General features: G+C 32.4%; 4 protein-coding genes across 5 annotated transcripts; 1 reads left to right on the plus strand and 3 right to left on the minus strand.

The window, feature by feature from the left end:
• The first annotated feature begins 2835 nt into the window (after positions 1 to 2835).
• Positions 2836 to 5137, plus strand: LOC109602895 (uncharacterized). Of its 2 annotated transcripts, none has more exons than XM_020019339.2 (3): positions 2836 to 2948; positions 4163 to 4407; positions 4511 to 5137. In XM_020019339.2, exons 2-3 carry the CDS (start codon positions 4165 to 4167, stop codon positions 4901 to 4903), a joined length of 636 nt encoding a protein of 211 aa, XP_019874898.1. In that variant the 5' UTR covers positions 2836 to 2948; positions 4163 to 4164; the 3' UTR covers positions 4904 to 5137. The 2 variants fall into 2 exon arrangements, with proteins under 2 accessions (XP_019874898.1, XP_049822240.1); XM_049966283.1 differs by lacking the exon at positions 2836 to 2948 and adding an exon at positions 3332 to 3446.
• A 482-nt stretch (positions 5138 to 5619) lies between these two features.
• Positions 5620 to 7327, minus strand: LOC109602893 (luciferin 4-monooxygenase-like). The gene has a single exon (XM_020019337.2). The coding sequence runs from the start codon at positions 7316 to 7318 to the stop codon at positions 5669 to 5671; it is 1650 nt and encodes a 549-aa protein (XP_019874896.1). The 5' UTR covers positions 7319 to 7327; the 3' UTR covers positions 5620 to 5668.
• Positions 7328 to 7485: 158 nt separating this feature from the next.
• LOC109602892 (luciferin 4-monooxygenase) lies at positions 7486 to 9132 on the minus strand. The gene has a single exon (XM_049966741.1). The coding sequence runs from the start codon at positions 9130 to 9132 to the stop codon at positions 7486 to 7488; it is 1647 nt and encodes a 548-aa protein (XP_049822698.1).
• Positions 9133 to 9186: 54 nt separating this feature from the next.
• Positions 9187 to 10977, minus strand: LOC109601743 (luciferin 4-monooxygenase-like). Its single transcript, XM_020018015.2, has one exon. The coding sequence runs from the start codon at positions 10881 to 10883 to the stop codon at positions 9216 to 9218; it is 1668 nt and encodes a 555-aa protein (XP_019873574.1). The 5' UTR covers positions 10884 to 10977; the 3' UTR covers positions 9187 to 9215.
• Between the last annotated feature and the right edge of the window lie 3090 nt (positions 10978 to 14067).

Raw genomic sequence — 14067 nt, forward strand, 5'->3', positions numbered from 1 at the left:
GTATATCTTAAAATTCATTATTTTTACTCATTTCTACCAGCAATACTTAGTAAAATCTTTTTAGAGAAAACAGTACACTCTTCTAGAAGACATAATATATTTTGTCCATACCATTTAATATTAACAAGATCCTATTTTAACTACTTAATTCAAGAACAACAAATTAAATAGCCAAAAATAGAAAACATGATATTAATAATATTCAATAACTGTGTATATCTTAAAATTTATTATTTTTGTCATTTCTAGCAGCAATACTTAGTAAAATCTTTTTATGGAAGACAGTACACTCTTCTAGAAGAGATAATATATTTTGTCCACACCATTTAATACTAACAAGATCCTATTTTAACTACTTAATTCAAGAACAACAAATTAAATAGCCAAAAATAGAAAAATTTAAATTAATAATATTCAATAACTATTTATGTATGTCTTAAAATTTATTATTTTTGCTCATTTCTAGCAGCAATAGTTAGTAAAATCTTTTTATAGAAGACAGTACACTCTTCGAGAAGACATAATGTATTTTGTCCACACCATTTAATACTAACAAGATCCTATTTTAACTACTTAATTCAAGAACAACAAATTAAATAGCCAAAAATAGAAAATTTGTTATTAATAATATTCAATAACTATTTGTGTAGCTCTTAAAATTTATTATTTTTGCTCATTTCTAGCAGCAATACTTAGTAAAATCTTTTTATAGAAGACAGTACACTCTTCTAGAAGACAATATATTTTGTCCACACCATTTAATACTAACAAGATCCTATTTTAACTACTTAATTCAAGAACAACAAATTAAATAGCCAAAAATAGAAAATTTGATATTAATAATATTCAATAACTATTTGTGTAGATCTTAAAATTTATTATTTTTGCTCATTTCTAGCAGCAATACTTAGTAAAATCTTTTTATAGAAGACAGTACACTCTTCTACAAGACAATATATTTTGTACACACCATTTAATACTAACAAGATCCTATTTTAACTACTTAATTCAAGAACAACAAATTAAATAGCCAAAAATAGAAAATTTGATAATAATATTCAATAACTATTTGTGTATATCTTAAAATTTATAATTTTTGCTCATTTCTAGCAGCAATAGTTAGTAAAATATTTTTATAGAAGACAGTACACCCTTCGAGAAGACATAATATATTTTGGCCACACCATTTAATACTAACAAGATCCTATTTTAACTACTTAATTCAAGAACAACAAATTAAATAGCCAAAAATAGAAAAATTGAAATTAATAATATTCAATAACTATTTGTGTATATCTTAAAATTTATTATTTTTGCTCATTTCTAGCAGTCATACTTAGTAAAATCTTTTTATAGAAGACAGTACACTCTTCTAGAAGACATAATAGATTTTGTTCACACCATTTAATACTAACAAGATTCTATTTTAACTACTTAATTCAAGAACAACAAATTAAATAGCCAGTACAATCTTGTAACAGTGGAACAGTTAGTAAAATGTTTGTATAGAAGACAGAAAACAATATAAAAATTATGAAAGACGTGTGTCAGTCCTGAAAGTTGATAAAAGTTAAATTGATTTTCATGTGTGTTTTGTCCCATCTATCATTGGATCTAACACGTGTTTTCGTTGACATCCCTCCCTTGCGGTCGTCCGAAGCTCACATTCATGACACACAATTACCAGACAATGAATCTTAAACACCTCCCGGAGGACACTCGACCCGCCGCAATAAAAACAACATCCCCGTACCCGGGAAGAGTGCAGACGAGGCGGTAAGTGGAATCGAAACGGCTCGTACGCGGGGGCTGAATTAAAATAGACGTGGCATGTCAAATCGCGATTAGTAACGCGAGATGAATGGCCCCGGGGGTGTCTTGATGGCGATGATGAAATAAATAATCGAATGAGCACACTCGGCCCGAATTAATTTCGGAAGACATGCGATATGCCACTGGATGTTTCCTCCCGGCTCGTTTGCAATCAGATTTATGTGTACGTGGCGAAACGCAACGGCACCCGTTCTTGTGTTGCGCCCGTTCCCGTCGCTGCGACGTGCATGTTTAATTAAGATTGTTAATTAATTCCCGGGGTAACACTAACATTGCCCCGGCTCACAGTTTTGACCCCATTGTTTCGCGTACGTCAATTAATTCGAACCTTCGGCAATACAAACTTGCTTTTTGTGATTTGATTTTTTGAGGGTTCACGAGGAAACAAGGAAAGGGAAGAGAATTTGCGCGGTACAAATATCCGGGCCGCAAAAAAATGCGGGGTTGTTATTAAAATTGATCATTTTGCTTAACCCCTTTCCACGGTCATTGTAAATCACGCAGTCATTAGCCATTGAGAACTGAGACAGAGTAGAAGCGTTCATTTGCCCGAGCCCATAAATCAAAGCCAGTCTGTTGACCGTGCACGCCTACCCCATTTTCAACCAATCACGACCATCAAAAACTACGTTTTTCTTTTTGTGCCGATCGATTTATTTAACACGTGTGTCTCGGAACATGTTCGAGAATTAATAAGTTGTGTCGAATGAGGCGAAAGTATAAATGCGGAGATATACCCTAAATCTCTAATAGAATTTCAAGAACAAAAACGGGAGCGGCATTGCAGCGCCATCCCGGAGATGGTGGCCGAACCACAACAAGTCTAGTGGAGACTCCAACCAAATTCAGCCGAGGCACAACCCAAACACAACATTGCAGAAAACTGTAACTGTGATGAAGTCTACAGTTTTCTACAAGATTCAAACATGGCGTTGCAGAAAATTACAATTTATCACGCTCTTTTTGCTGCCATCTGTTGTAAAATACTTAAACCACTAAATAGTTTTTTGAATTTTTTAGCGCATTTTTGCACGAAAAAAAGGAACACGTGTAATGAAATCAGTCAATTTTTGTAAATTTTTGTGTGTGCGTGTGTGTGTGTCCCAAATTAAATAGTGAGTATATTATTGGGAACTTCAAGCTTTTTTAATGTATTTTGACCTCGGTATGTTTTAAACAATAAAAATTAGTACAAGTACAAATTCAAATCATAATTAACACATAATTAACACACTAAAACGCAAATCCTAATTATGTTCTGTAATAATAATAATAATAATAATAATAATAATAATAATAATAATAATAATAATATTTAATAAGATAAGAAAATTTTAAAACGCCATTCAAATATGCCTGTTAAAGTTATCACAGATAAGCTGATATAAAATATATTATCAGTTAAATCTTTTATCAATCAGTTAGTTTTGAGATTTTCGTTAGACAGTGTGTCTCTGTTGTGTTTAGAAAACATAAAAACCAGTTAAAATTTTGATAAAATGGCATCTGAGTGTTTGTAAGTGTCAGATTTAAGAACTCTTAAGTTTTCCAAGGATTTCCAACTTTTTATCCCATTTACAAGACGATTTTTACAAAGATGGGGGAAAATAGCGGTCAGTACAAAACATTTAACAAATTAATATTTACCATTAAAATATCATAAAATGTTACATATTTAATAAATTAAATAAGTTTTAGTAAAACAGTAATTTATTTAAATATAAACCTAACTTTTAGTTATTAAAATATTTAGCATAATAAAAGTAATTGTAAATTAAAATTTAATTGTAATTACTGTTAAATTTTATACCTACGTAGAAAAAGAGCAATTTAATTTAAATCATGAGTAATATTTTGCAAATGATGAAATAAAAAACAAATAATATAATCTTATCATATATTTACAATTTATTAAATCACGTAATTATGATGTAGATAGATATATAAAAATATTAGTAAAATTAAAATATATATTTAATTATTATAAAACACAACCTCCTTTTTAAAACTTAGTTTTATTATAGTAATAAATTAGTTGCACATTTTCAAAATCGTAAACAGAATTTGTTTGTTTTCCTTGTAGTATTATCTAAACTCAAATATTTAATATTTGTCTTTATAAAAAGTGTCAAAATAAGTTAATTTCTTAGAGAAAAATATTTTAAACTAAGGATTAATATTTTTTGAATGGATAAGATTAAGATTATATTGATATTAAACTGTTATTGAATCTATCATTATCTCATCGACAATTATGGACAATTGGATTTAATACATTAAATTAATGCGTACTTTGAACATGTTTACATCAATAAATATTTTTTTTTAGAAATGGCCTTATCAGTCGCATTGGCCCTCTCAGGCTTGGACGTCGACGATTTCGCCGAGCCGGGCCTGAAGACTATTTTCGACCAGGGCTCAAAAGTAGTGCAATGCGACAGCTCGCCAGCGTCACGCAGTACCTCAAGATCGTCCTCACAGGACAGCGGAATCGTCTGCGGCGACGATTTCATCGACTCAAATCAGCGATTTCTCGAGTTCTTCGATGGTTTATGTTTAATTGATGACGTTAGTGTAAGTTTTAGCGGTAGCACAACACAAGATGATTATCTTATCTTTCAACAAATGACATCACATAACTAATTCAGATGTTAATACAATGGAAATTTTGTTGCAGAATGTTGTTACAGACACAAAGACTGCAGACGAGACGATACCTGAAGAAACTGAAGCAGAAATAGCCGCAGAAGGCACTGATTTAAGGAAAGAGGAGGGCACGGATGAGGAAGCGAAGCAGGAAGAGGAACAAAGAGACGAGGTGCAAGAAGAGGAGCAAGAAAAGGTGCAAGAAGTGCTTGTGACGAAGGTTATTTATCAGGGAAGGGACATACTTGATTTGGCGGCCAATTTGAATGGAAGCTGGTGTTTTCAATACGCCATTTTGCAGTCAGGTATCAACAACTTTTTCGACAATAGATCTCAATTATCTCGATTGGACGGCGTAATGGCGCCACCCCATGATCTAGTTAGATGTAAAGACTGTGATTTTTTTGAACCTCACTATTACTAAGTGAATTTACAAATTTGACAAATTTTGTACGTGTTATAAGTGTGACTATATTTTATTTATTCTCTATACAACTGTGTTGGAAACAATGTTATGTATGTATTTCGGTTTATAGAATTGTTGGAATTTTATGAGATTTTTATAAAATGTTTTTAATGTTATATAAATACATTGCGTATTTATTATATCTGCCTGATGACTGACAAATGTGATCAAATATACGTGATTAAGGCTTGACTGACTCGTATTATTCCATCCCAGTTTGATTTTAATAAAACCCGCACATATAAAACAACAATAAAAAGAAAACAATTCACCAAGGAAGCCATTATCAGGCAAATTGGATTTGAATTTCATTACACTAATCCCGCCATTATTTTACTCGTCGTTTCCATCTATTAATTAAAACTTATCATCGTTCCCATTGTGCAATAACCTATATTGAAATTTGTCTGAATCGGCTTTATCCGAGGGAATAATAAAATTCGAGAAGCATTTGTAGATAAAGTGAAGAGTGTATTTTATGTTGTCGTCTTCTTCGACTGCACCGCATTTGAATCTGTGGCCATTGTTCTCTTTCATTGTTCCTGCACCGCAAAACGCTGCTCTCGGCCTATATAAAAAAAATTCGCTTGTGCTCGTTTTGTTTGTGAATTGACCAGCGATTGCTCCGCTCTAAAAGAGGATTATTATACGAGGCGACCGATAAAAACTATAAGTTGTTCATATACACCGTATATTTCAGGACTACAATTTACTAAGTTTATATTATTTTATTGTTACTCTACGTGCACTACTGGGTCTACTTTCCGATTGCCTACCGGAGAAGACTTTCTCTCTAACCAAATACCTTTTAACGTCGCCGTAAGGATTTCGGGGGAAGGAGTCGAATTGTATGTATTTTTTGGGTCTTTTCAAGCCCAACAGACGGAAATTTACGAACTTCTTGAGTACACGAGCAGTTAACGTTTCATTCGGTTTAACCTGATAGCAGCACACCAGCAGCAAGTTGGAGTGCAACACCACGGCCTGTTGGACGGCCGGATGTTGCTTGACCACAGACTCGACTTCCCACGTGGAGAAAAATTTATAGGGAACCTCACTTTCTAATATTACGTCTTCCTCTCGTCCGGAACAATAGAACCACTCGTTCGCCTCGAATCTTCCGACGTCCGATGTCTTGTAGTAGCGTCCCACCATGAAATCTCTGTTTGCTGAGCCGTAATATCCCATCATTACCGAGTCACTTTTTAGAACTATGTTGCCAATTTTGGTTTTGGGTAGGGTAGATTTAAATTCTTTGTCCATTATTTTAACTCTTGAAAAATAAGGCATTTTACCACATGCATCTGGTCTTTTTCTGGCTTCATCGTACTCATCGATTGGTGTTGAAGCAATGATTCCGGTCTGGCGGTGGGAGTAAGTTTGGATGAAGTGAATGTCCGGGAATGTCTCATAATAGTAAGCCACTGTATCAGCTTGTGTGTATGAAAATCTAAATATAACGTTTTTAAGGCTGGTCAAATTGTATTGCTCCAGTTCTGTGGAGCAAAATATTTGTTTGACATCTTTTGTGTGTAATATCAAAGTATCAACTCGGAAGTTTTGTATCAATTTCAGACATTGTATCACTGAAAATTCACCGATTAAAATGCGAGTGAATTTACATTCGAAGCCTGCACAAACACTCATCAACTGTAGTCCGAATGGCAGGTAATAGTACGACATTATCCTTCGAGACACTTCACAAATATGAAGAAACTGTACAATCCTGGCCATCATGTTTAAGTGAGACAGACAAATGAGTTGAATCGGGCTCGTAATACCCATGGTGGGTACAATGAAGGCTACAGTGTTTACTGGGTCGACAATTTTTGGAGAAAAATACGGATCTTCCTTGAATGGTGCACGGAACGTCAGCAATGAAGAGAAATTAATGGTCTCATAATATTGCTTATCTCCAAACACAATAACTTTTTTCTTTAACGTTTTTGTATGCAGTGAGCCTTTAACGTGTTCAACCACATCAGGATCACAAAACATCAACGCTGGCTTCAGTTTATTCATCAGATCCATCCATTCGCAGCAGCCAAATAGAAAATCGATTGGAGCTAGAGTTATGGAAAGAAACAAACAGGCCAATACCACAATGGTTTCTTCTGCGTGAGGTCTACTACTAATCACTATTATGCCATCTTGAGGTACACCCATTCGTTTTAGGGCAAGACATAATTGGACTGCTTTGGCACGAATGGTGCCGCAAGATTCGGTTCTTCCTGTCAAAGTGCACACTTGATAAATGTTGTCCTTGAATTTACCTAAAATTTCGTAAAATCTACTGCCTAAGCCGAATCGAATCAACGATAATGATTCCATAGGTTTGTCTTGAATGGTCATCACATCAGTGGTTTTCTGCATCGTGTAATTATTAATTTAACTCAGACAAAATACACAAACAACACAAAAACCTTGTGCAGTCAAAACTGTGGGGTTATGTTTAAAACGTCAAAAATTTACGTTGGCATGTATGTCTCAGCCAAATCGTCCACCACACATAATTTTGTATGGAACGTCTCCTCACGCAATTATTTTATTGTTACTTTACGAGGACTGTCTTTATCTTCCGATTGCCTACCAGAGAAGACTTTTTCTCTGACCAAATACCTGTGAACGTCACCGTAAGGATTTCGAGGGAAGGAGTCGAACTGCATATATCTTTTGGGTCTTTTCAAGCCCAACAGACGGAAATTCACGAACGTCTTGAGTGCACGAGTCGTTAACATTACATTAGGTTTGACCTGATAGCAACACACCAGTTCCAAAGTGGTGTGCAACACCACGACGTGCTGAATAGCCGGATGTTGTCTGACCACAAACTCGATTTCCCACGTGGAGAAATATTTATAAGGATTTTCACTTTCTAATATTACGTCTTCCTCCCGTCCGGAACAATAGAACCAGCCGTTCGCCTCGAATCTTCCAATATCTGATGTCTTGTAATAGTGTCCGACCATGAAATCTCTGTTTGCTGAGTCGTAGTATCCCATCATTACTGAGTTACTTTTTAAAACTATGTTGCCAATTTTGGGTTTGCGTACTGTCGATTTAAATTCTTTGTCCATTATTTTAACTTTTGTGAAAACAGGCATTTTACCACACGCATCTGGCCTTCTTCTAGCTTCATCGTACTCATCGATTGGTGTGGAAGCAATGATTCCGGTCTGGCGGTGGGAGTAAGTTTGGATGAAGTGAATATTGGGGAATTTCTCATAAAAGTATGCCACTGTATCGGCTTGTGTGTATGAAAATCTGAATATAACTTTTCTAAGACTAGTTATATTATAGTGCTTGCGTTCCTTACGACAAAATATTTTTTTGACATCTTTTGGTTGTAATATCAAAGTATCAACTCGGAAGTTTTGGATCAAATGCAAACACTGTATCACTGAAAAGTCACCACTTAATATTCGAGTGTATTTACATTCGAAGCCTGCACAAACACTCATCAACTGTAGTCCGAATGGAAGATATAAGTATGACAATATCCTTCGAGAAGCTCTACTAATATGTAGAAATTGTACAATCCTGGTCATTATATTTAAATGAGACAAACAAATAAGTTTCAATGGGCTTGTAATACCCATAGTGGGTACAATAAATGCTATGGTGTTCAGAGGGTCGGTACTAATTGGGTGAAAATAAGTGTCTTCCCTGAATGGTACGCAAAACGTCAGCAGAGAAGAGAAGGAGGTAGTTCCATGATATTGTTTATTCCCAAACACAACAATTTTATTGTTCAAGGTCCTTGTATCCAGTAAGTCTTTGACACGTTCAACCACCTCAGGATCACAAAACAATAACACTGGCTTCAGCTTCCTCACCAGATCCATCCATTCGCAGCGGCCAAATAAAAAATCGATCGGAGCTATGGTGATGGAAAGAAATAAACAGGCCAATATCACAATGGTTTCTTCTGCGTGAGGTCTACTACTAATCACTATTATGGCGTCTTGAGGTACACCCATTTGTTGTAGAGTAAGGCATAATTCGACTGCTTTGGCACGAACTGTACCGCAAGATTCCGTTCTTCCGGTCAAAGTACACACTTGATAAATTTGATCCCTGTATTTTCCTAAAGTTTGGTAAAATCTATGGCCTAAACCATGTCGAATCAACGATAATATTCCCATAGGTTTGTCTTCAATAGTCATCACATCAGTGATTTTCTGCATCGTGTAAGTGTCAATTTAATTCAGACAAACTAGAAACCTTGTCCAGTCAAAATTGTTTGGTTATGTTTAGAAATGTCAAAAATTTACATTGGAATGTATATCTCCGCCAAACTGTCCACCACACATAATTTTATATGGAACACCTCCTCACGCAAAATGTACCGCTTAATTTTCCCCAAAGAAGTCATAGGAAATGAATCGTAAATCAAATATTTGCTGGGCCTTTTGTATGGTGGCAATCGGGCGTCGACGAAGGTCTTCAGCTTATCAATCTGTAAGTTTGAGTCCGGTCTTTTTACAACACAGCACACAATGTCGGTTTCGTTACCAATAACAACTGCATCAAGGACAATGGCGTACCCTTTAATAATTCCCTCCACTTCCCTTACAGTAAACCTATAACCTGAATTATCCAGCCCCGTAACCACATCCTCAAGCCTACCTTCTTGGTACAACCAACCCTGTTCGTCGAACTTCCCCACATCTTCGGTCATGAAATAGTCTTGCTTCATGAAATTGATGGACGTCCTCTTCGTCAGGTAACCCAGCATCAGACTTTCCCCACTAAAATATATGTGGCCCATGTGTCTGGGTCCCAGTTCCTCACCGGTGTTGATGTCAACGATTTTAACTTTGGAAAACGGAAGGATTTTGCCGCAAGACATGAGCTTCTTCATAGAATCCTGGTACTCTCTTATCGGCGTCGCAGCTATAATGCCAGTCTCTTGCAAGTTGTAAACCTGAATGAACTGCACCGTGGGCAAAGTACCGTTGAAGTGGACCAAGTCTTCTTTGCCCGTGTACGTTCCGCCGATTATCACCTTCTTTAAAGACGACAAATCGAAGTCCTTTATCGCGACGTTACGACAAAGCAACCTGCAGTACTGGGTGTTCAAGATCATCAGGTCTATGTGCAGGTCGTGGATAATTTTACAGCAGTTCCTTTCGTTGAACGCCCCCGGCATGAACCTGGTGATGTTGCTTTCGAACGACGCACAAATCACCATGCACTGCATCCCGTACGGCAGGGTGTAGTAGGAGAGGAGGCGCTGCGGTCGGCCCATCACCTCGATCAGCAACATCGTGCGTACCAGGACGTTGAGGTGGGACAGACAGACCAGCTTCATGGGTCCCGCCGTGCCCTGCGTGGGCAAAATGAAGGCAATTTGGTTGGACGGATCGGCTATGTCCACAGGCGTGAACTGCTGATTGGGTGGATCAAGGAACATGGTGGAGAACAACGTTTTGTTGCCGATGTTCAGGTCGCCGAAGACCACGATCTCGCCGCTGAGGCCGAACAGGATCAGCGATCGGTCCAGTTGACTGACGGCACGGAGATCGCAGAAGCCTATTTTGGGTCGGAGTTTGCCGATCAGGGCGATCCAGTCGTTGTACACCGCGTCCATGTCGATGGGCGCCAAGATGGCGCCGATGAACAGACACGCCAGGATCACGATGGTCTCGTCGCTGTGAGACCTGCTGCTTATCACCACTATGTCGCCCTCTTTGACGCCCCGCTTCGTCAGCGACTCTGCTAATTGGATCGATCTGTTCAGTACGGTACCGTTCGATTCCATCTCGCCCGACGTCGTGTCCAGTTGGTGAATGTCGTCAAGGTTTTGGGAGAGCACGTCGAAGTACCGTTGGCCGAGGCCGTTGATCAATTTAAAGGTGCCCAAGTCGGACATGTTGATGGCGTAACGACTCTTTTCCCCTGTCTTTTTTTTGCCTGTACTCAAGTAATGGGCCATTGGATAGAACGTAAGGATTGTATCAAGGTTGTGGTAATGTTAAGAATGATTGAAACTGAAATTTTAATAAGTTACCGTGAAATAAACATTTTGATGTAAGTGACAGATGTTTTATTTTTAGGTTAGTTATAATCCGGACGTACAATTACTAAAAATGGTGAATGCGCCAGTTTTAACATCACTAACTTTTGATAATTTCAATAATCTTAGATAAAATAATTTCAATATGTTTTATTTTAATCAGTAATGTTTGATTATTTACAGGTCTAGATGATCAGTATTTTAAATTTATTTTACTTTTTATATATTTAATGGACATGAAAATAAATAATATTCCATTTCTTGCAAAATTTTTAATTTCTAAAAATGTATTTTGTGTATTTGAACACATTTTGTTCGAGAACAAGAAAAAATTATAATAATAACATATTTAATTTAAATTAAATATATATTTTTTAATATAAATATAATAATAAAAAATGATAAAATATATAATTTCAATTAAAACAATATAGTTTAAATTAAATATTATATACTTTTAATTTACATTTAAATTATTAAGTTAAAAAATATAAATTTAATCTAATATTAAAAATTATACTAGAATATTAAATTTAAATTAAAAAAATAAAATATTTAAGTCAAATAAAAAAAGGTATTTCATTTCATTTTTTTATTATTTAATTTATATTTTTTAATTTAAATATAATAATAAAAAATGGTTAATTATTAATTATTTAGAAATTTGAAATTAATTTATTAAAAAATTATTTCATATTATTAAAATATTTAATTTAAATTAAAAATAAAAATAATTAAATAAAATTCAAAAAAGATATTTCATTTAATTTCTTTTTTAATTTAAATTAAATATTTTATATTTTTCAGTATAAATATAATAATTAAAAATAATAAAATAAGTATTTTAAATTATATAAATAATAAAACATTTTATTCAAATTTAGTTTCAAATTAAACACATTACTTTTTTTAATTTAAATTAAATATTACAATTTTTTTAAGTTAAATATAATTAAATAAATAAATTAAATTCATAATTTAAATTAAAAAAATAATAAAATAATCAATTTAAATTAAAAAATAAAATAAAATATTTAATGTAAATTAAAAAATAAAATAAAATCTTTAATTTAAAATTAAAAAATATATTAAAATATTTAAATTAAATTAAAAAAATAAAATAAAAATTTATAAAAATAAGATATTTTCATTTCATTTCATTTTTTTTTAATTTACATTAAATATGTAAATAATATTTTAAATTATAAAAATTAAATCTTTAATGCAAATTTAGTTTTAAAATAAATATATTAATTTTTAATTTAAATTAAATAATACAACATAGTAAAATATATAATTTAAATTAGAAATATTTAATTTAAATAAAAATATTAAAATATTTAATTTAAAATTAAAAAGTATTTAACATGTTTAAATTAAATTAAAAAAATAAATAAAATATTTATTAGAATTTAATTTCATAATTTTTTTTTACTTAAATTAAATATTATATTTTTTAAAATTTAAATATAATAATAAAAAAAATAAATTATATAATTTAAATAAATAAAATAATTTGAATTTAAAAAAATTAAATATTTAATTTAAATTAAAAAAGTATTAAATAAAATTAAAAGAGTTATTTCATTTCATTTTTTTAAATTTAAATTAAATTTAATTTAACATTTTTAATATAAATTTAATAATAAAAATTTATAAGATATGTATTTTAAATTTTAAAAATAAAATATTTAATTCAAATTTAGTATTAAATTAAATATATTACTTCTCTTAATATTTTTATTTAAATATGATAATAATAATAATATTATATTTTTAATTTATATATAATAATAAAAAATAGTAAAATAAACAATTTATATTAAAAAAATAATAAAATATTGAATTTAAATTAAAAAATAAAATGGAATACTTAATTTAAAATTTAAAAGTATTAATTTATATTAAAAAAATAAATAAATACAATATTTAAATATAATTAAAAATTAAGATATTTCATTTTATTTAATTTCTTTTTTATTTCAATTAAATATTATATATTTTTCAATTTAATTGTAGTAATATATAAATTAATTAAATTAAAAAAAAAAGTTAATTTAAATTAAAAAAAAATATTTAATTTAATTTTTAAAATAAATTAAAATATTTAATTTAAATTAGAAAAAGAAGAATTAAGTAAAATTAAAAAAGTTATTTTCATTTCATTTTTTTAAATTTAAACTATTGTATATTTTTTAAAATGAATGTAATAATAAAAAATAATAATATATGTATTTTAAATTCTAAAAATAATAAATTTAAATATAATAATAAAAAAATATTTAATTTAAATGAAAAAAAGGGAAATTAACAAAATAATAATTATTAAAAAATCTGTTGTTGATGCAGTTTGGTTTAATTTATGAAGGAGATTTCAATAGTAATAATATTTGAAATGATCCAGTTTTTAAAATGGCGGATGCGCCGGTGTTTCAACCAATCAATTCTTACCGAAATACTCATATAATTTTGAACCGATAACTGGTCAACAATGACCAACATTCAAAACAATGAGTTATGTTTAACCGAGATGACTTCCCATTCCGGCAAAACGGAACTAATCAGGACCGCACTTGAGAGAATTGTTATCTAAATTAAAATATTTCCTGCCACAATCAGCACAATGGTGCACAGACAATGTTTGAGTATTTTTGCACACAGTTCAGTATTCCAGACATTTGAAATCAATTCCTGATGTACAATAAAGCTTTTCAAGTCACCTAGCTTTGGTCACTATTGACGTTGCATGTTAATTCAACCGTCTTGGACACTGGGAACGTGTTTTGACCAGTGGCACGCCATTAAGATCCGACTGGTCGGTGCAAATTTGTATCGAAATAAAAATAAAATCGCCTATTTATTACGGCGACATAAACGTACGTTTATGATAGTCGCGGGTGTGGGGGCGAATCGGCGCGTCTTGAAAATCTAAAATGTATAAATCCAGCGGCAGTGAGTTTCCATCCTCTATGTACACACGATAAAAATGTCAGCGCATTTCCCATTGTTATATTGTGAATGCCGCATCGAGCCATACATAAAGAGACTATGATAATGGGAAGGACAGAGCGACAGACCGAACACGCGGTCCGACAGGGATGGA

This window comes from Aethina tumida, chromosome 4 (genome assembly GCF_024364675.1).
Source record: "Aethina tumida isolate Nest 87 chromosome 4, icAetTumi1.1, whole genome shotgun sequence".
NCBI lineage: Eukaryota > Metazoa > Arthropoda > Insecta > Coleoptera > Nitidulidae > Aethina > Aethina tumida.

Bases quoted from the DNA above. Each gene is read 5' to 3' on its own strand.
- LOC109602895 (XM_049966283.1), top strand. The intron at 4,408-4,510 runs GTAAGTTTTAGC...ATTTTGTTGCAG, and splicing joins GTTTAATTGATGACGTTAGT to AATGTTGTTACAGACACAAA.
- LOC109602892 (XM_049966741.1), bottom strand. From the start codon at position 9,132: ATGCAGAAAATCACTGATGTGATGACTATTGAAGACAAACCTATGGGA.
- LOC109602893 (XM_020019337.2), bottom strand. From the start codon at position 7,318: ATGCAGAAAACCACTGATGTGATGACCATTCAAGACAAACCTATGGAA.
- LOC109601743 (XM_020018015.2), bottom strand. From the start codon at position 10,883: ATGGCCCATTACTTGAGTACAGGCAAAAAAAAGACAGGGGAAAAGAGT.